The sequence below is a fragment of the Lissotriton vulgaris genome, chromosome 3_1 (assembly GCF_964263255.1).
Source record: "Lissotriton vulgaris chromosome 3_1, aLisVul1.2, whole genome shotgun sequence".
NCBI classification, from domain to species: Eukaryota; Metazoa; Chordata; class Amphibia; order Caudata; family Salamandridae; genus Lissotriton; species Lissotriton vulgaris.
In genome coordinates this window covers 729,541,621-729,563,326 of record NC_141689.1, presented here as the reverse complement: position 1 = coordinate 729,563,326, position 21,706 = coordinate 729,541,621, and the positions used below count along the sequence as shown (strand labels likewise).

At 49.5% G+C, this 21,706-nt stretch overlaps 1 protein-coding gene across 9 annotated transcripts in view; it reads left to right on the top strand.

Annotated features, from left to right (window-relative positions):
• The window catches only part of YTHDC2 (YTH N6-methyladenosine RNA binding protein C2), a 1,208,271-nt gene that overhangs the window by 564,178 nt on the left and 622,387 nt on the right, over positions 1-21,706 (top strand). For all 9 annotated transcript variants that reach the window (XM_086961045.1, XM_086961046.1, XM_086961047.1 and 6 more), the window contains one exon: positions 12,696-12,778. In XM_086961045.1, coding sequence (XP_086817171.1) covers positions 12,696-12,778 — 83 coding nt within the window. The remainder of the gene's footprint in view (positions 1-12,695; positions 12,779-21,706) is intronic.

The window sequence follows — 21,706 nt, the reverse complement described above, 5'->3', positions numbered from 1 at the left end:
TCTCCCCATGTGTTCGTTTGTTCAGGGAGCCACATGAGTGAAGTTCATCCCTACACACGTGTTGTTGTAGTGCCCTGTCCTCAGCAGTTTGCCGGTCATTTTACCATTTTGCTAGTGGAGCAGAGCTCCAATGCCATTCCGTAAGCAATTGCTACTGAGCTTGAAGATGATGAATTTCAGGCAGGAAAGTTATGAATAAAATAGTGAAATGGGCGGAATGCTGAATAAAACATACATTCACCCCCAGTCAAGAGATCTGGGTTAAAGCCCCAGCCATATGCAAATCAGTCTTGACCCTGTTCCTTATGGGAACGTTTTTCCTGAACTGCTGAGCTAGGTCCTCCCTGGACCGGAAACAAGCATCCTGGGACCTAACCTGGCAGTTCGGGCTGGACTGTTGCCATGGGGAAAAGAGTCAAGACTGATTTGCATATGGGAGGGTCCAAACAGGAATGGCAGGCGCAGCAAATAAACAATGGATTTAGGCCCAGATCTCTGTACTGGAGTGAATGTTTAACATTGTGCAGCATTCTGTCCATCAATTGTTCTTTTTGCATTTGATATAGCAAATAGATATTATGTAATTAATGGTTCGGAATAAAGTGTACACAATATTTTAAGAAAGAAAGTGTGTCTTTTTGTTGAGGAACTTGACATTTTGTAGCTGGCCATAAGGCAAACGTTTCATCGACAATAGTATCACACTGCAAAGGGTCTGCCTACCCGGGAGTATATTGTCTTTGGAAGATCAATTTTGGCAAGTGATGGAATTGAGTGTCAATAGAGGCAATGCTGATTTTTTGTTCTTCTTGTGGCACACAAGGTCATTTTCTTAGATGCATTTAATGAGAGAAAATATTTGATTTTGTGGGAACTCAGAAGCTTATAAGCATCCATGATGGTGTTGCAGTAAACAGATGGTATTCCCATATTTTCCTTCCAGCACCACTCTTGCTGCAACGTTTCCGTTTGGGGACATTAGATTTGATTTTATGATAGGCTTGCATAAGGCTCCTCATCGCCGATGGGTTGGTAGTTGGTGATATGTCTTGCTACCACTGTGCAATAATGATGACAGTGAATGATGAAGAAGATGGAGCCTACAACAGGAGACAGCGAGACAGTGCCTCGCACAAACATGCTGCTAGGGCAGACCCTCTCCAAGCCCTGCCTGCATGGACATCACCACTTGTGAAGACGGCCCTGGTATGACCCAGTACTGACTTGCGCTGCGGCTCTGCAGCCTGGAAGTTGCCCTTCATTAATCCTGCTGAGGCCTCCCTGAGAGAAATGGGTATGCATCTTGCATGTAGCGCATCACCACTAAGGGCCCTGACACCAAATTAGCCCTGCAACCGGGCCTGCACGTACCTCTGGCATAGGCGTATATGCCAGGCGTGGACTGGCCCCTACTGTTTAATTTCTGACCTCTTCTTGCACTACATCAAGGCCCTATCTCTCAGTCACATCTGCATGCGACAAGCACGAGGAGTGGCGAGACGAAAGTGCCATTGTGCTACCTACTAATGTGCTAAAATGGGGAAACACAACGCAAAACAATCCAAGCTGTTGTTTGAAAACAAAAGGCTGACCTGTATAACTGACTGGGGGAGAATCTGACATGGAATATTCTTAAGGAGAAGGAGGACCAGTGCTTTCTTCCAAGCTTGGGGGAAGGAAAGAAACCCCTAAAGATTTATTAGAAGTAGCATGAAGCATATATAACATGGAAGAATGAACCCACGTAAGACAGAGACGAGAATATGACTTTCGTGCTATCCTTTTGGTGGTAAAAACAAGCCTAAAAACAATCGACTCCAAACTACACTTGCTGACCTCACGCTTAGACCAAGTCAGGTAACAAGTGAACCCTCACAAAACTCGCCTCGACCAGTTTCAAAACAGATCCTCTGATGCGCACTATTATCAGGTGGATTCTAAGGAACACCTCCTCCACATGGAAAAGGTCCTCCATGTCATAAAGGCAAAGAATGAAGATTTAGAGGCCGGCTCCAGGTGGAACAACCCCCGCATTACTGGAATTCAGTAGACCACAGCCATAGCTAAAATGGAGGATATTGTGGAGACTCTCCTGCGTGGCTTGTTTGTCTCAGACCTCTTGACCGTGTTTATTGTAGAGCGAGCCCATCTCTCTCTTGCTCCCAAACCATCAGTGGGTGCTACACCACGTCCTATAGTTGCGCGCCTGCTCAACTACTGAGATTGGGATGTGATCCTGTGCCTTGCTCGGGAGCGTGGAGTCATACAGCACCAAGGAAACAACATTTCGTTCTACCCTGACTTCACCCCCTTGGTCCTAGCTGGACAAACTACGAGTCACCTTTGAAGGAAAACCCCACCTTATACAGATGCAAAATCTGCTCTTAAATTCGCTAAGCGTATTGGTGGACGAAGGCGCTCCCGGGAAATCTAGCAGCGCTCTGAAGTGGATTCTAGCTTGAGTGACAACAATTGAAATTGCTGCTGCACCTATATAAGCAGATGGGCGTACCTGCTGTGAACACCTGGATGTGGTTCGCCTCATATGCCTACATTGTATCTTGTGCACCTGCTCAATACTGAGATTGGGATGTGATCCTGTGCCTTGCCCGGGAGCGTGGAGTCATACAGCACCAAGGAAACAACATTTTGTTCTACCCTTTTTTGCCCCCTTGGTCCAAGCTGCCCGTCGTGAATTTCTCCCAGTCAAATGTATGCTCCAGCAGGCGGGTGCAGCATACGCATTTATATACCCTGCCAAACTACGAATCACCTTTGAAGGAAAACCTCACCTTTTTACAGACGCAAAATCTGCTTTTAAAATCGCTAAGCATACTGGTGGACGAAGGCGCTCCTGGGAAATCTCGCAGCGCTCTGAGGTGGATGCTAGGCTGAGTGACAAAGATTGATATTGCTGCTGCACCTATATAAGCAGAAGGGAGTACCTGCTGTGAACACCTGGCTGTGGTTCGCGTAATATGCCTACATTGTATCTTGGCAATGTGCTATTCTGTTTTGAGTATAAATTGCATTGCTCTTTCTAATATTGTTAACAGTCCATTGTTCATTCTATGCTGCATTTGACCTGTTCATCCCCCGGCAACCCTGCTGCTTCTGGTGGGGCAGTGTGCCAGCGGCTCCTAGTCCCCCAGGGGAAACTCCTGTTTTCATGTAAGATTACAAGTTGGGGCTGTTTGCTGGGTATTGGGTGTATTCATATTTGCAACCTAAGTAGGGTGATGGTGTGGGTGGTGGGGAGGGGGGTTTGGGATAGTTTTAATAGTTCTTGTGGGTCGGGTTGAACAATGAGGGGGTTATGTTTTTTTTACAGTTGTATGATCTTACACTCATGTCACACAAACCCATGGTAACCAACCCGCTCAAACATAGTCACCAACACAACGCATCAATGAGCAGCAACATAGGTTCAAGTCACAACTGTCCTACACTTGTTAATTTAACATATCTGAAAGAGACACGTTAGTGATAGATTCCTTACCTTAGAATATCCCCAGGCGTCAGACTGGATCCGGAAATTTTTGCGTAGCAATACCCCTGCGCGCTGGTAGGCGTCGTCTGCGGCTCCGCGTCCGTCGTCGGCGTCGTGAGCGCCGGGATGACGTCATCGGAGTATATAGACGGCGCCCATGCGCGCTGACGTCAGTTCTTCTTTTTTCCGCGCCAGCTAGCGCAGATCCGGAAGAAGCTCTACCCCCAGTCACTTTTTGACTGAAAACTTTTTGATCTTTTTGATCCTCTAGTTAGTCGATTCTCGACTATCGGTGCCAGGGATGCCCGGGTTCAAGCCTTGCTCGAAGTGCGGCCGACTCATGTCGGTCACGGACCCCCTCGCCGGTGCCTGAAGTGCTTAGGCCTCGACCACGACGATCGAACCTGCTCCGACTGCCGGGCCCTGACGTCGAAGGCTAGGCGGGAGCGGTCCCGCAAGCGTCTCGAGCTGAGGCAGTCGGCCCCGCGCCGCTCCAGGTCCCGGTCCCGGTCCCACGGGAGGTCGAGGGACAGGTCGCGAGGTCGGAGTCATCGACGTTCCGGGAGTGGACACCGATCGTCTGGTTCCAAGTCCTCAGGTAAGAGGCATGAGAGGTCGGAGCGACACCATCGGTCCTCCGACCCGCCCCGTCGCTCGCTCGATGCGACCGGGGATTCGGGCGACACCGCCCACGCGGCTCCGCGGGAGTCGCAAGCGTCGCCGCCTGCCCCACACCTTCGGGTCCCTGGGCACGGCGCGTCGCAGGAGGAGGTCGAGAGGTACCTCATGGCCATGAGGGCCCTCCCTCCTCAGTCGGTTCCCGTGGCGCCTTCGGGCCGATCGGCTCCGTCTGGAGGTCCTTCCGGGTCGGGAGCTTCGGCCCCGACGACGTCGGGTGCTTCGGCCCCGGCGCCGCTGGCGACTTCGGTCCCGGCGCCGCGCGACCTCGCTGGATCCGGCTCCGGATCCGGGACCTCGCCGGTCGACCTTACGACCTCGCCGGCGACGTCCCTTCAGGTGTCGTCCCCGGCAGCCGACGTGGTTGCCGACCCCAATGCTTCCTACGGTCCTGCTCAGGTGTCGGAGGGGCGCCGCTGGGCGCCGATTCCGTCGGCCTTCGGAGAGTTCTATCTCCACGAGGAGGCCCTGGCTGTTAATCCTGGTCTCCAGGAGCCGGGTGACGAGGAGCAGTGGGAGGGGACCGAGGACCCTCTGGCACGTGATTGCCAGTCTCATCAGGACTGGACATATGAGCTTGGGGAGGCCAGTGGTATTGACACCTCGCCAGACACTGGATTTACGTCGCCCCCGACTGTGGCTTCGGAGGCGGGTTCTGCTTACAGTGTAGTGTTGACGAAGGCAGCTAAGGCCCTAAACCTTGAGCTCCCCGTCGCGGCCGTGAGGACTAATCTCCTCACTGAGGTACTCAAACAGCAGTCCGGCTCCGCGGAGCCCCTTCTGCCGTTCAATGAGGCCTTGTGTGACGTTCTGCTGGGCACTTGGTCCAAGCCCGCCACAGGTCCCCCTGTGGATAGGAACGTGGCCAGACGCTACCGCCCGGCACCGGGCGACCCTTGCTTTTTGTCCACCCACCCCACCCCCGAGAGCCTGGTCATCCAGGCCTCCAACTCCCAGACCGCATTCCCGTCGGCCCCGCCCGACAGGGAATCCAAGAGATATGAGCAGTTCGGGAAGAAGGTCTTCTCGTCTGTGAGCCTGGGGCTCCGGTCAGTGAACACCAACTGTCTCTTGGGCCGCTACACCCACACTCTGTGGGACACGGTTGCGGAGGTGCTGCCACAATGCCCTGAGGAGGTCAGGGCTAAACTCAGCCAAACCCTTGCGGACGGCCGAGATGCGGCACGCTTTTCCATTCGGTGTGGGCTGGATACCACGGACTCACTGGGCAGGGCGATGGCAACGACGGTGGCGGTTCGACGCCACGCCTGGTTGAGGTCCGCCAATTTTTCGGCCGATGTCCAGGCCACTCTCCTGGACATGCCGTTTGATGGCCGTCGCCTCTTCGGCGACAAGGCAGACCATGCGCTGGAGCGTTTTAAGGACTCCAGGGCCACGGCCAAGTCCTTGGGCCTTGCGGCCCCACGCCAGCAATCGGGTGCCTTTCGCTCCTTTCGTGGCCACGGAAGGGGCGCCCCACCACGGACCGTCAGCCACGCGCCGCAGAATGTTCAGCAACGCGGTGGCGGCCGTGGGAACCGCCGTGGCGGTGGTCGGGGCCAGCTGCGAGGCAAGTCCACACCCCCCTCAGCAGCCCCCGCCTCAAAACCTTCCTAGTCCGAGTTTTCAGGCCCATGTGACGCCTGTGGGAGGCAGGGTTCGCCATCACCTCTCCCACTGGCATACAGTCACTTCGGACAGGTGGGTGCTGCAAATTGTCCGAAGGGGTTTCTCCCTCCCCTTCGAGTCTTCCCCTCCATCCATGCCACCTCAATACCACCGTGTGTCGGGGGATCACTTGCAACTTCTGCAAGAGGAGGTTTCGGCCCTCTTGGCCAAGAGGGCCATCGAGCGCGTTCCTGGGCCAGAAGTAGGACGTGGCTGTTATTCCCACTACTTTCTGGTACCCAAGAAGGGCAAAGGGGGCCTACGCCCTATCTTGGATCTGCGGAACGTCAACGGCTTCCTCCGGACGGAGAAGTTCAAGATGCTCACTTTGGCTCAGGTCCTGGCTGCCCTGGACCCAGGAGACTGGATGGTAGCGTTGGACTTGCAGGACGCCTATTTCCACATCCCCGTCCTGCCGGCCCACCGACGTTACCTGCGGTTCACGGTAGGCCAAGAGCACTTTCAGTTTACCGTGCTCCCCTTCGGCCTTACCAGCGCCCCACGGGTGTTCACGAAGGTGATGGCGGTGGTCGCAGCCCATCTGCGCAGGCAAGGGGCATCAGTCTTCCCCTACCTCGACGACTGGTTGTTGAAGGCGGGCTCGCCCCAGACAGTCGTCAGCCACCTCCAGACTACGGCCGACCTCCTGCACTTGCTGGGGTTCTCCATCAATGTGCCGAAGTCACACCTGTGTCCCTCTCAGAAGCTCCTCTTCATCGGAGCGGTTCTCGACTCGGCGCAGTTTCGGGTTTACCCACCCGAGCAGCGGGTTCGGGATATTCAGGCTCTGATTCCTGTCTTCGGGCCGTTATCCCGGGTCTCGGTCAGGTTGACGCTGCGGCTTCTGGGACTGATGGCCTCCTGCATCCTTCTGGTGCGTCACGCCAGGTGGCGGATGCGGGCTCTGCAGTGGGACCTGAAGTTTCAGTGGGCCCAGCATCAGGGCAACCTGTCCGATCATGTCCTGATCTCGGAGGGCACTGCGAAGCAACTGCAGTGGTGGCTCACGGACCGCGACTGGGTCAGTGGCAGACCCCTCTCTCTACCCCAGCCGGAGCACGTAGTTGTGACGGACGCGTCCCTCCAGGGCTGGGGAGGCCACATGGGAGAGGCGGAGATCAGAGGCCTCTGGTCTCCGGTGGAGTCCCGGCTCCACATCAACCTTCTGGAGCTGCGGGCGATTCGTCTTGCGCTGAAGGCATTCCTCCCCTCTGTCAGGGGGAGCGTGGTGCAAGTGTTCACCGACAACACCACCGCCATGTGGTACTGCAACAAACAGGGCGGTGTGGGGTCGTGGACCCTTTGCCAGGAGGCTCTGCGCCTCTGGCAGTGGCTGGAACATCAGGGCGTGACTCTGGTGGTTCAACACCTGGCAGGTTCTCTGAATGCCAGGGCGGACGAACTCAGCCGCCGGTGCATGATGGATCACGAATGGCGTCTGCACTCGGACGTGGCGCAAGGTCTCTTTCGACAGTGGGGAGAGCCTTGGTTAGATCTATTCGCCACAGAAGAGAACGCGCAATGTCAACAGTTCTGCGCGTTGGAGTTTCCAAGGCGGCACTCGCTCGGAGACGCTTTTCGTCGCGAGTGGAGCTGCGGCCTGTTGTACGCCTTTCCGCCTATACCACTTCTGCCCAGAGTGCTGAAGAAGATCAGGCGCGACCGGGCCCAAGTTATCCTTGTGGCTCCGGACTGGGCTCGAAGATACTGGTATCCCGAGCTACTCAGCATGTCAGTCGATCCCCCGATTCGTCTGCCTCTTCGGGAGGACCTTCTGTCGCAGCAGCAGGGGACGGTCCTGCACCCGAACCTGTCCAGTCTCCACCTACAAGCTTGGAGATTGAGCGGCGGCAGTTGAGGCCATTTGACTTGCCTCCCGAAGTCTGTGACATCATTCTGGCAGCCAGGCGTCCCTCCACAAAGTCGGTATACGCCTGCCGGTGGAATAGATTTGTGGCATGGTGCGCAGCAAAGGCTGTGGATCCCCTCTCTGCACCCCTTTCGGAAGTGCTGCTCTTTCTTCTTTCCCTTGCCCAGCAGGGCTCTGCTCTGGGCACTCTTAAAGGGTACCTTTCTGCTCTTTCAGCCTTCTTGAGGCTACCAGATCAGCCTTCTTTGTTCAAGTCCCCTATAGTGAGTAGATTTCTGAAGGGCATCACGCACATGTTCCCTCCTGTTCCCTTCGTGATGCCCCAGTGGGACTTGAATCTTGTTCTCACCTATCTGATGTGTGCTCCCTTTGAGCCACTTCATAACTGTCCTCTTCGTCTCCTTACACTAAAGACGGCCTTCCTGGTTGCCATCACCTCTGCCAGGAGGGTGAGTGAGCTCCAGGCTCTTTCTTCTTCTCCGCCTTTCCTGTCTGTTCATCCTGATAAGGTGGTGTTGCGTACACGACCTTCCTTTCTGCCCAAGGTTGTCACGGCCTTCCACATCGGGCAGTCCATCACCTTGCCCACCTTCTTTCCGCCTCCGCATCCCTCGAAAGAGGAAGAGAGGCTCCACCGTCTGGATCCAAAACGTGCGCTCTCCTACTACCTAGACCGCACTCGCCAATTCCGGGTGGATGACCAACTCTTCGTTGGTTACGTGGGCGCGAAGAAGGGAAAGGCTGTACACAAGAGGACCATCTCCAGGTGGATCATCTTGTGCATCCAAGCATGCTACTCCATGGCAAGGAAGGAGCCCCCGGCTGGATTGCGGGCTCACTCCACGCGGGCCACGGCAACGACAACTGCCCTGGGCCGCGGTGTCCCCCTGCAGGACATCTGTCAGGCAGCCACGTGGGCCTCGCTGCACACGTTCGCAAGACACTACTGCCTGGACAGTCAAGTCCGGAGGGATGGCTTCTTTGGCCGTTCCGTCCTCCAGGACTTTCTGGTGTGATATTGGTTCGCAGACCCACCACCGGGGTTGGTATTGCTGGGGTATCTATTCTAAGGTAAGGAATCTATCACTAACGTGTCTCTTTCAGATGCACAAGTTACTACTTGTGTAACGATATATCTGTAAGAGACATTAGTTAGTGATAGATTCCTTACCGCCCTCCCATCCTCCCCGTTCTGCGAACCGATATTTAGGGTTAAGGTCATCCCCTTTCAGGGCCCTAGTTTCATTGGCACCAGTGTTAGTTCTATCATGGCTCTGCGTATCTGGCGCGGAAAAGCTGTGTTATCAGAACTGACGTCAGCGCGCATGGGCGCCGTCTATATACTCCGATGACGTCATCCCGGCGCTCACGACGCCGACGACGGACGCGGAGCCGCAGACGACGCCTACCAGCGCGCAGGGGTATTGCTACGCAAAAATTTCCGGATCCAGTCTGACGCCTGGGGATATTCTAAGGTAAGGAATCTATCACTAACTAATGTCTCTTACAGATATATCGTTACACAAGTAGTAACTTGTGCGACGTCCATCTCATGCATTACCTAGAACATTTGCGGCCTAAATGATTTTTGGAAAACACGCTTAACAGAAGCCCAAGCATACTTAGTTAAACACAAGATAGATATTTGTTTCCTTCAGGAGGCACACCTCTGCAGTACATCGTCACCTAAACTGCGGGCTAGGAGATGGGGAGATGTGTTTGTGACAGCATACTCCAACTATGCCAGAGGTGTGACGAGTTTGGTATGAAGAAGGCTAGGCTGGTCCAAATCGAAATCGTCAATTGAGTCGGAAGACAGATATGTTATAGTTTACGGCAGTCTAGGGGGGAGGCAGATCACGTTAGCGCAATATACGGGCCCAAAACAGATGGGGGGTTCAGCATCATTCTGGATAACACGCTTGATAGATCAGGCACATCTGAAAGAGACTATTAGTTATTGGTTCCTTATCTAAGAATAACCCCCATGTGTCAGACAGGATCCGGAGAAATTTTTTCATAGCAGTACCCCTGGTGGCGTTAGTTGACTCTGCGTCCGTCATCGGCGTCGTGGCCATCAGGATGCGTTGCGGTGTCTACTTAGATGCCGCCCCTCCATGCTGACATCTGTTCTTCCTTTTCCGCGCCAGCCAGCGCAGATCCGGAAAGAGCGTTCCCCTAAGTCACTTTTTGACTAACTCTTTTTTTTACTTTTGTCGACAACTTTTTTTAGTCATTCGACTACTGGTGCACGAGGGATGTCTAGTCGTTGTCCTGGTTTCAAGCCCTGTGACTCATGTCACAAGTTGAAGTCGGTCACCGATCCGCACCTCGTGTGCCTTTGGCGGCTGGAGCTGGACCATGACCTGAAGCCATGCTCTGACTGCCGGCCCCTGAATCTGAAGTCTTTGCTGAGCAGTCCCGAAAGCTTTTGGAGGCCCGGCAGTCCGCTCTGCGCCGCTTGAGGTCCCGGTCGAGAGGAAGGTCGCGGGACCAGTCGCAAAGCCATCATCATTTCTCTTCGAAGTCTTCGCACTCATTGGGTGAGTCGAAGCACAAGAAGAAGGTGAAGAAGCATCGTCGTTCTTCGCCTTCTCCCCGTCCTTTGACTCGGAACATCACCTCTGTCCTCGGAGCGCACCGGGACGACGCTGCGCTTACCTCCCTTTCCGGGACCCGAAGCTTCCCCTGCCCAGCTTCGTGCATTTTACAAAGCCCTCCATTCCATCTTTAGGCAGCCCGAATCCGCCGGTGCACCTTCGGGCCCCATGGACTCCGCTCTAGGCCTTCTATGCCGGCAGCTCTGGCGCTGCAGGGCCCCCATGGAGCCAGGCCTTGATCCGGATTGGTGCTGGTCGACCTCACAGAACCTTCCCCGGTGCAGAACACGGTGGCAGCGCCCCCGATGCCGAAAACGCCCCGGCCGGCGTCAACTCCAGCCCTACCGCTGATATGGACACTGTGGCTGACCGACATCGTACCGGTGCCTCAGGGTCATTTTGTCCCGCTGTTCATCCCTAATGTTCCCTACCTTCCTGAGTGGCAGCCAGAGAAGGGTGAGGAGGACTGGGAGGGGTCTGTGGACCCTCTGGCAGACCAGCTTGAAGAGCCGGACTGGAGAGAGTAGTCGGTTGATGCCAGTGGTCTGGGTACCTCCCCAGACTTTGGAATGCTTTCTCCCCTTACCATGGCTACGGAGGAGGGAGGTTTCTATGCTGTGGTGTTGCATAGGGCAGCTGCGACCTTGAGTGTCCTACGGTGGCAGTCAGCACTAACCTCCTAACTGAGGTGCTTCAGCCGGCATCAGCCTCTTCGGATCCCTTGCTGCCTTACAATGAGGCCCTCACAGACATCCTTCTGGGCATTTGGTCGAAGCCCAGCACAGGGGTTCCTTTGGACAGGGTGATTGTCCAACGCCACTTCTCGGCCTGGGCATTCTACTTTTCCTCTGCCAACACCCTACCCATGAGAGCTTGGTGGTCCAAGCCTCCTCTTCTAAAGTCACATTCACTACTACTTCCCCAGATAGGAAATCCAAAAAGCTGGATCATCTCGGGAAGAAGGTGTTTTCTTACGCCAGCTTGGGACTGCGGTCAGTTAACACTACATTTCTTTTGGGCTGTTACACATACACTGTGTGGGATACGGTTGCGCAAGTGCTGCCACAGTGCCTGGAGGAGGCCCAGGCCGTGTTCACCCACGCTGTTGCAGAGGGTAGAGATGCAACAAAGTTCACCATCAGGTGTGGGCTCGGATACTTTGTCAACTACGGGCCACCTGCCACACGCTGCACCACACCTTTCTGGCACCTCCCCATACTCTCTTAGAACTTGAACATATGTTCACTGACCCCCCCGAGTAAATTGATGACGCAATTATACAGCATTACACAACATACTTCCCCCCATATTTACCCCAAGGGCATTGGATATCTGGTGTGCAGACCTGACCACACTAGTCATGGACGAACAGTGGCTGTTCTGCTGTGGTCAGTTGGAACTCCTGTCCCCCAACTACTGACTAAGACTTCTACACTTCAAGTTCCTATGCCGTATTTATCATACCCCTCTACAACTTCATTGTATCGGTCTTAGAGCAGATACCGACTGTTGGAGATGCCAGACGCCACAGGCCACTTTTTTACATGTGGCATGGCTGTGCCGACTTATAGCAAGATTTTGGGATATGGTCTGACATTTTAAGGATATCAGGGGGCTGACGCCGGGACGCACACCCCTGGCAGGTCGCCGCCTCCTCACCATGCTGCTCTTACTAACCAATTGTAGGGTGGCCATGCATTGGGGCAGACGACCCGCTTAGATGCATGGATGAAAGATGTTACATTTTGTCAGGAACAATTATCTATGTATTTGGAGCTAATGTCCCCCACGTTTAGGGCCAAAGACATTTCGGCTCCATTTACAAACTGGCTACATCAGAAAGAGTCAAACTCCCTTACACCGCCTCATACACATTGAACGCCTCCCAGTCCAGATGCACTGCACACCCCCTACACTGGAAAAGTGAACTAAAATAGCATGGGCATCAACACTATGTATAGTATTCTATTGAGAATGTAACCACACCATACGTTTTATGCTTGCATATATTACTGCAATTCAAATTATGTCTGAAATTGAACCCTGCTCATATTGTTGCAACTGCTTTTATTGATCTCAACAGGTATGACGTTGATTAGGGACTAATTATGTGCCAATTTTGATCCCTTAGAACCCACCTCTCTTTTTTGTTGTAAATTTAGTGTATTTTTTTTTAATCAGCCATGTTATTACATATTTCTCTGCCCCATTAAGTGATATTTTATGCCAATGACCAATTTCATTTAATTTAATAAAGTATGTCGTGTGTCAAAATTTTTTTTTATATTTAATTAAAAAATTTAATTTAATGAAATTTAATAAAGAAAGTATGTCATTGTGTGTCAAAATGTAGGTAACTCCTCTGACAATGTTTTTTTTCTTTTCATAGAAATCTTTTGATGCATTAAATGATGTGACCATGCTTAAAATGGTATGGATTTCAAAAGCCAGTGCCATTCAAAGGAAAGGAAGGTAATGCATCTTACTTCTTATTTTTGTGTGCTTTTGAGCAAAAAAGTGCATGGATTATCATTTTGCAATGCAGTCATACATGCATCATATATGGTTTAACCAATTTGTCATCTATGGTTCAAAACAAACATCATCTCCCTTTCATATTGTGCTAAATTTCCACTATTGTTCTGTAATTAACATGGAGAAGATTAGGAGTTTGCTTGTCATTCTGCTGTGTGTTTCATGAAGTAGAGGCAGCCACTGAGGGCCAGGCTTTGCCAAGCATACACAAAGGCTGGGTGGCTTGTCACTTTTTCTAAATTTGAGCTTCCCTCTGGAACGTAACTTATTCTTCATCACCACTGTCGGGCTTACCACCTAAACCATGCATTTCTTGTGTGAGAATTACGTACAGTGTGAGCAAATTAGGTGTGCTTTTTCACTGAAGTTTTATTTTCATATGTCAAGAACATTTCACACATACCAGCAGTTGTCAGTCACCCGGTACTGGGCTTCTGATGGCTGCTTGAGATTACAGATTTAGATGACAAAATTCATAGTTAGATCAATCATTTCATATTTAACACTAGAAATGTAACCAATTAACCGAATCGGAACTCACGCACATTATGGATGACATCTTAAAATTCCTAGACCATAATGAATCCTGCTTATTGATCCTCCTCGACTTATCTTTTGCCTTTGACACTGTGAACCATACCAAACTACTATCTTTTCTGTAACACAGGATGCGCTTTTCCAGGTCGGTATTGAAATGGTTTACTCTCTTCCTTAAAAACAGATCCCAAAGAATAAAGATGAATCAATCTCTTTCCCAGCCCCTCACAGTAACTATGGGGGTTCCACAGTGGTTCGCCCTATCACCCATACTGTTCAATTTTTTCTTGAAACCGTTAGCAAATGCCTTGAACTCCGCAAACATTCTTTTTCATATGCATGCGGATGACACTCAACTCTATTTGAAAATCACCTCCCCAGAAGTCATCATCTCACTCAACTCAGTCCTGATGAATACTTAAAACTGGCTCACGGACAACTACCTCATGCTCAACACATCCAAAACCGAATTCCTTCTCATCGCTCCTCCTAATCACATTCCCAAGACTGATCTTTGGATGGAACACTTCGCAGCCTTCAATTGTTCACCTCGCATCATTGAGTCCGCTAAATCGCTCGGAATCACACTGGACTTGCACTTATATATGAAGAGTCATATCAACAATGCAACCAAGAGAGCTAATCATCAGTTGAGTATACTAAGGAATCTCAAACCATTCCTTCCATAGAAAGATTTCAAATTGACGGTACACGCTATAGTTTTGCCAGGACTAGTATACAGTAGTTCTACACTATGTGGTCTCCCCAAACTGAGCATGGCCCCTCTAAGGGCTAACTAAAATGCCGCAGCTAGACTGATTACTGGGACAAAAAGAAAAGAACACATTTCCCCAGACCTAAAATCCCTAAACTGGTTGCCATTCAAGGCCAGAATTCACCTACAAATTGCCTGCAAGATGCACACAGCCCTTCACTCCATGACCCCCATCTATCTGGTTCAAAAACTAGAACTGCCAGGGGGCTTCAGAGTGTTTCGAAGTACAAGTACAATGATCCTGAAACCACAGCGTTTCCACAAAAATAGATCGAGTAATAGAGCCTTCTCTGGCATTCCCACAAAGATTTGGAACTCTCCTCCTCTTCAAAAGGAAGTGAAAAAAATCCAAGTGCTCAAGTTACTTCCTGAATAGGCCTTGACTCCATCATTGCTCTCTAGTCGGTCTTCTTGATTTGGACATGTTTATAAACCTGGGAATAACATTGTTAGCATGCTGTGTACATACATATATTCGAATGTTCCTCCCCCATTGCTGTATCCGCCCTACCCTTATGTGAAGAGTTCCGACACCTACAGGAGTCTTGCACTCGTCTTGCATAATTATTTAACAAACAAATATTTTGCTTCCCAATACTGTATCCTATTTACCCAAAATTGTAAAGCGCTCTGATACCTGTAAGGGACATGTTCGGGCTAAACAAAACAATATAAATAATATTTTATTTTTTAAACGGATAAATTGATGGAGAAAACCATCTGGCTCCAAAAATTGTGCTTGCTACCCATTAAAATTGAACAAAAAGCATCACATTTATGACAAGATTATGCACATAACAGAATTGTTTGTGTTGCATACAGCTTTTTTTGAACAATGAAATTATATTACTATAAATCACTATGGACAGTAGAAGCAGAAGGGTATATATAAAACATTTAATCGTAATGATCATAAATCTTTTGTTTATCAATTCCAGTTGTTCAGCCAACTTGTGTTTGACCCTGTGATGGTGTGCAGACCTAGTGCTTTTTCAAGGCTGTGGATAAAGAGGGATAAGAAAGGAAAGGAACAAAAACGAAAGGTGGCACAAAATGAAAGAGCTGTTAGACAGTAATGTATATACTGCGTATAATGAAGTGTGAGCACACACTCTGGTTCACAGCACCTGTGAGAGATCCATCCTAAAGCTAAAGTGTTGCACACGTGAAGATAGTGGTGATAGGGGTACGGGTGAGGGAGCACAGTAAAACAATTTATAAAGGCAACATTATTAGTGAATAACTGATTATAGAAGTGAGGAGATAGTCAGACTTTGGCAGGAGGGCCAGAGTTCTAAAGAAGGGAAATGATTGGCTATATGGAACATTTGTATAAACAGGTACATTAAGGATGTTTGTAACCTAAATGGTGGTTCCCCTATGACTCCATGGAAAGGCCATGTCCCCCTTCCAGTCTTGGTTCTCTTTTAGGTCCTTGAAGCCTACTTATGAGCTGCAAGATTCCTAGTGTCCTTCTTGGCATTACCATCTCCTCATCCCCAATTATTGTGGACAGAAGGTGAAAGTAGTTAATAATCCACTTTCTAGTAACTAGCTTGAAGGGTAATTAGAAGCCTCTGTGACTGCCTGGTGACAGTTTGGAATGCTCTCTTCTTTGATTAATGGCCTGCCCAACAGGATCTTGGTGAATCGCAGTCCATTGGCTCTTGGGCTAGAAGGACAACCTCTCCTCCACATTGGTTGTAAGACGTGTTGCTCTTACCAGTCAGGATTTAGTTGCGGTGACAGACCCACAGAAGTTGGAGGTGCTTGAGAACAGGGTGATGGAGGATGAGGCGGGAACGCTAGAACATGAACTGTTACTGATTCTATTGTACTCACTTACTGGATTATGGTCATATCTGGGTCATGTGAGGTAGATCCCTCTTAAGTCCTTATAGGAACTTAGTCCTGTTTCTTGCAACATGTTGTATGTTTGCATTGGGTTTCCTATTATAGTTTAGTTCACACACGTTTTGGCATCCCTTCACTATGTGTTGTTTTTCCCTTTAAAGTTCCCTTAGTCCTATCCCCTCCTTGTATTGTTGGCTTTGCTATCTTTTGCCACATTCCTCGTAGAGTCTTACCTGTGTGCAGTAGTGTCCAGGGGTCTGGACCAGATTTCCTATCACTTCTGGCTCATCATGGCACCATCTGCTGCAAAAACCAGTAAGCCTTGTTTAAGTTGGTAATTATTCTAACCAAACAGCTGGTATATTATACTTATAATATACCTGCTGTTTTTAGCTTGTCAGATCTACTTCCTATTGTAACATCCAGACCGATTGGTGGCGCCTCTTGAAACAGACGGAACCATGGTGAAAGGACACCATTCTGGACTTCTTGTCTCTCACCCCGTTCCTTTTTTCTCCCCCGGTGTCTGTGTCTGCTCTTCCATCTTGTTCACCAGCATAGATATTAAGGGAGGTCATGAGATTTCAGCGGGTCTTCTGCCCTGAAACCTGTCAGTTTGCCAGGCCACTAAATGTTTCTGTCGGAGTCCCATTCAAATGATGGTCCAAGCTATTACTAAGATCCACGAATAGCTTGAGGTGGCTCGCAAAATGGAAGCTATTTTGCATAATCAATTGAAATAAATAACACCTAGTTCAAGTAATGATACACCACCCTTGCCACATAATGATAACCCCTTGGCAAGTGCCTCTACGCAACGGAATGGACCGCCAATCCTAGTTTGGCCAAAGTCTCTCGAGACAAATATGGAGATTATCCCCAAAAATGTCAACATTTTCTGGCTCAGTGTCAACTGCATTTTTTTATTTTTTTTTTGCAATACCATAATGATTTATTTCTCCAAGATCACTTTTGTACTTTCATATCTTACTAGAGAGGCATTGATGTGGACAACATCATTTATTATGAACTGGAGCCCTTTATTATCCAGCTAGACTCAATTTATGATGCAGTAGAGTGCTATGTTTGGAAAGAAACATATAACCCAGTTGGCCCACACTGACTTGCTAGCTCTCAATCAAGGGCTTATGAGTTAGGTCAGCCATTTTTATTACCTGGTATCTGCAGTTGCTTGTATGGGTAAGCCAGTGGCTTCAGTCATTTATCAGAGTCTTAAAGATGAGTTGAAGGATGCTTTGTCAATAGTAGTGAATTGACAGACCTTGTCCTCAGCCTTGACTGATTTAACTCTTCAGATCGATGAACAACAGCGGCTCCGGGAGTCGAGGTGGAGGTATTATACTTTTCGTACCTGGTATCAGAGCACTAGAAAATAATAATAGTATGACTTACTCATGTTGCAGAGCCCTTGCAAATGGCAGAATCACAAAATACGGCCCATCAAAAAATATGAATGACATAAGAAAACAATGTTTTAGTTTTGCTGTACAAAGCAGGACACCTGGTGAGAGCTTGTCCATATAATACTGCATGGAAGCGATTCCTACATTACGTCCCTGAGATGGCCTTATCAATTACTGATGTGTTCGTTATAGACAGAGTTCATTACTGTTTACAAGTGATGATTGCTACTTCTCGAGGACTGGTTTTGGGTCTTGCCCTTGTTGAGTATTGACAGTCATTTTCAAGCAGTTCAATAGATTCCTACGAAGGAAAAATCAGTAAAGAAAAAGATTCAAGGAATATGTTCTTCCTTCCAGGGTTATGTGCTTCGGTAATCTTCCTTTACTCCTGGCACTCAGATGGGGCACTTAGAAGAGACTGAATTTGATTTAATTGATGCACCTTCTTTTTTCACCTTATTTGGCACTACATGGCTTAGGAAACCTAATATACTGTGAGGCTAATCATTTTCCGAAGTTAACAAAAGCAAAGGTCCAGTCTTTGACCTGCTTTGTGGTGCAACCTGGTCCTGAAGACACCACTCCTAAGGAAAAGGAGAAAGAAGAGGTTCACAGTACAATGAATTTGTAGTTGTTTTCAGCAAGAGCAGCGCTTTACTCTCTTCCTCTAGATTGAGAGTTCAAGTACCAAATTGATCTGATGATGAGAAAACCCAGTATGCTTGGTAAAATGTATTTCTTGACCATAAGAGGACAAAGATTTTGACAGTATTTTCAGGAGAATTGGGAAAAAGTTTCATTTGTCACTCCACCTCTCTAGCAGGGGCACCAGTCTTTATTTTGAGGAAAGTGATTGATGAATATTAACCATGCATCAACTACAGAGAAAGGAATGGAGTTACCTTATGGAACCAGTATCCCTTCTCCGTACTTTTGGGTCATATCTACAGAGATGTTCTCTAAATTAGATCTCAAAGGAGCATATCACTTAGTACAGACTTGTTAGGGGGTGAATGGAAAACAACATTTAATGCTAGTTATGGGTATTTTGAATATTTGCTCATTCAGTTTGGCCCTTTTAATATCATTGCAGTGTTCCAGCATGCTGTAAACAATATGTTCGAGGCATGTGAGATGTAGATCACATGCTTTGCATACTCTTGCAGCCTAGTGTTGGGTCTGGATGTTTGCAAGTTGTTTTTCTTTGAAGAAGTCTTTCCAGTCACAAAGTAGGTGACTCCTCTTTTCGGTGATAGTGTGCATAGGCATCAACTCAATTTTTATATTGTTTTTTGTCTGCAATCGGGTTCGAACTTGTATTGCTGCGCTCTGCTTCTTAACTGTTTCTTCATGTTCCCCTCGGTGCGCAATCCACCATACCGCGTCGGTATTATTTCGAACGTGTATCCCACTTTTCCATGTATCGCATCCATCGTGGAAAACCTCTATTTTGAAGATCTTCTGGAAGGCGGTTCGGACTAACCGCGCCGGTCCACCTCGCAGTCGATGGAACAGACTCCATTCAAATTCTGCCCTCGGTGCCGCGCCAAGTATCTGCGCACTGACTCACACGAAATGTGTAACTTGTGCTTGTTTCCGGAGCACAACGAACAGGACTGCAGCACATGCAGATCGTTCCGATGAAAGAAAACACTCTGTGATCGTCAGGCTCGACGTCACAAGATGCAGAGTCAAAACGTCGAATACACGCCGGACATCTTCGGCGAAGGATCGGAGCACGAATTCGACGCTCAGGTAGGCAAGGAGGAACAAGAGGAACTTGTCTCCATTCCAGAATTGGCCTACGAGATGGAAGAAGACGTGCCACAAGGTCAACGACCTGTGAGTACTGAACACCCCTTGACCCATACTCCAACTCAGCTGAAGCAAAAGGCTCCGGTTCCACCCCTGCCTTCGGGCTACGGTCGGCACTGAGGAGATGTTTCTGGTGCCCCGTTCTCCGGCTCGGCACCAAAACACGGCACTAAGCCTTCCCGCTCGGAATTGAGTCAGCCAAAGTCTGGCACCGAGCTGAAAGCTATATGCTCGAAGCCGAAGACCGCTTCAGAGCCGAAATCATTGACACCAAAAACCAAACCTTCTTCGGCACCAAAACCTTCAGCGCTAACAAGTCATTCCACCTCGGCACCAAAATCCTCGGTACCCGAACCTAAAATGGTCCTCCGAAGCAGCAGGACCCGATTTCCATTGCCCCAACACCCAAATCGGACCCAAACCAAAAGGAACTTTATATAAATCCAGATACAGGACGTGTTCTTACTAAATCCCCTCCAAAACGCAAACTTGAGTCAGAGGACACCCTGTACCATATTCCTTAGAAGAGGAAAAGTGTAGGTATTAATCCCTCCCCTCGCCTCCTCCACCACTTTCCCCTACACCAACTTCTCCATCGTTGCAGCATTTGCTGAATACACCAACTAACTCTCCACCACCTCCACCTGATGATGATGATGGAGATGGGAGGGGGACAATATTTTACCAATAGACCCCTGGAAAGATTATAACACGGAATCTAAAAGAAACACATAGTGATAGATTCCTTACCTTAGAATTACCCCAAGGTGTCAGACTGGATCTGGAAGATTTTCGTCAGCAGTACCCCTGCGCGTCGGTAAGTGGCGTTGTGCGGCTCCGCATCCGTCACTGACATTGTGGTCGCCGAGATGTCGTGGGCGCTACTTAGACTCCGCCCACGCACGCTGACATCAGTTCTTTATTTTTCCGCACCAGCAATCGCAGATCCGGGAAGAGCAGGAACCCCCAGTCAAATTTTTACTGACTTTTTGAGGCTTTTTGTCTCCATTGTTTGAGTTTTCGACTCCTAAGGTGCAGTTAGTATGCCCAGTTTTAAGTCCTGTGAGGACTGTCATCATATGATGTCGGTGACAGACCCACACCGAGTGTGACTTTTCTGCCTGGGGCGCGACCATGACCCCAAGTCGTGCCCCAACTGCCGGGCCATGGTGCCGAAAACTTTATGGGAGCTGTCCCGAAAGTTGTTGGAAGCCTGGCAGTTGGCTTCACGCCGTTCGAGGTCCTGTTCCTGAGGGAGGTTGAGGGACCGCGCGTAGAGTCTTTACCATCGGTCTTCGGCATCAAAGTCTTCGCACTCGGGATCAGGAAAGGCAAAGCACAAGAAGTCGAAGAAACAACATTGTTCTCTGACTTCCCCTCGCTGGTCGTGCGACGCTCTTGAGAATGCGGGTGGTGCCTCCCCTGCGGCTCCAGCAGAGCCTATGCATCCGCTGCCGGCCTACCCGCCCTTTCCGGGTTCGGTGGCGACTCCAGCCCAGATACAGGAATTCCTCTCGCCCATGGCTCGCCTCTTTGGGCCGTCGGGTCCCGAGTGGGGGTCCTCGCTTTTCATCGCCGGTCGCTCCGGCCCCCTTTAAAGATAATGGGGTAACCCAGTAACCCTCAGAACCTGGGTAAATACACTGAAGCAAAAGTGGTTCTATCTGGTAGCTCAAATCATTTGCACAATGTATTAGATACATGAAAAAAAATGCATTAGTCATATAACCGGTTAACCCATAAAGAAGAACAACTTATATATGTAAACAATGAATTTCTTTACTTTGCAATTATGTAGGCAAATCAATTAAATGGCTCTCTGTGACATAAAAACACATACAGCGAAGAAACAATTAACTGCTCAAGTTGTTCTTGTGCCCCGGACTGGGCTCGTAGAGTTTGGTATCCTGATCTACTCAGTATGAGCATGGATGCTCCTATCACACTGCCTCTTCAGGAGGATCTTCTGCCGCAGCAGCACGGGACGGTCCTCCACCCGAACCTGTCCAGCCTCCACCTCTTTGCGTGGAGATTGAGCGGGGCATTTGATTCCTTTCGACTTGCCTCCTGAAGTTTGTGATGTCATTCTGGCAGCCAGACGTCCCTCCACTAAGGTGGTATACGCCTGCAGGTGGAACAAGTTTGTGCACAGCAAAGGCTGCCGATCCCCTTTCTGCCCCTCTTTCTGAGGTCCTTTTGTTCCTTCTCTCTTCAGCCCGGCAGGGCTCTGCTCTGGGCACTATCAAAGGTTATCTTTCTGCCATTTCAGCCTTTCCCAGACTTCCTGATCATCCTTCTCTTTTCAAGTCCCCTGTTGTCAATAGATTTATCAATGGCATTACACACCTTTTCCCTCCTATTCCATTTGTGATGCCGCAGTGGGACTTGAATCTAGTTCTTACTTATCTCATGTGTGCTCCTTTCGAGCCCCTTCATAATTGTCCTCTCCATCTCTTGACC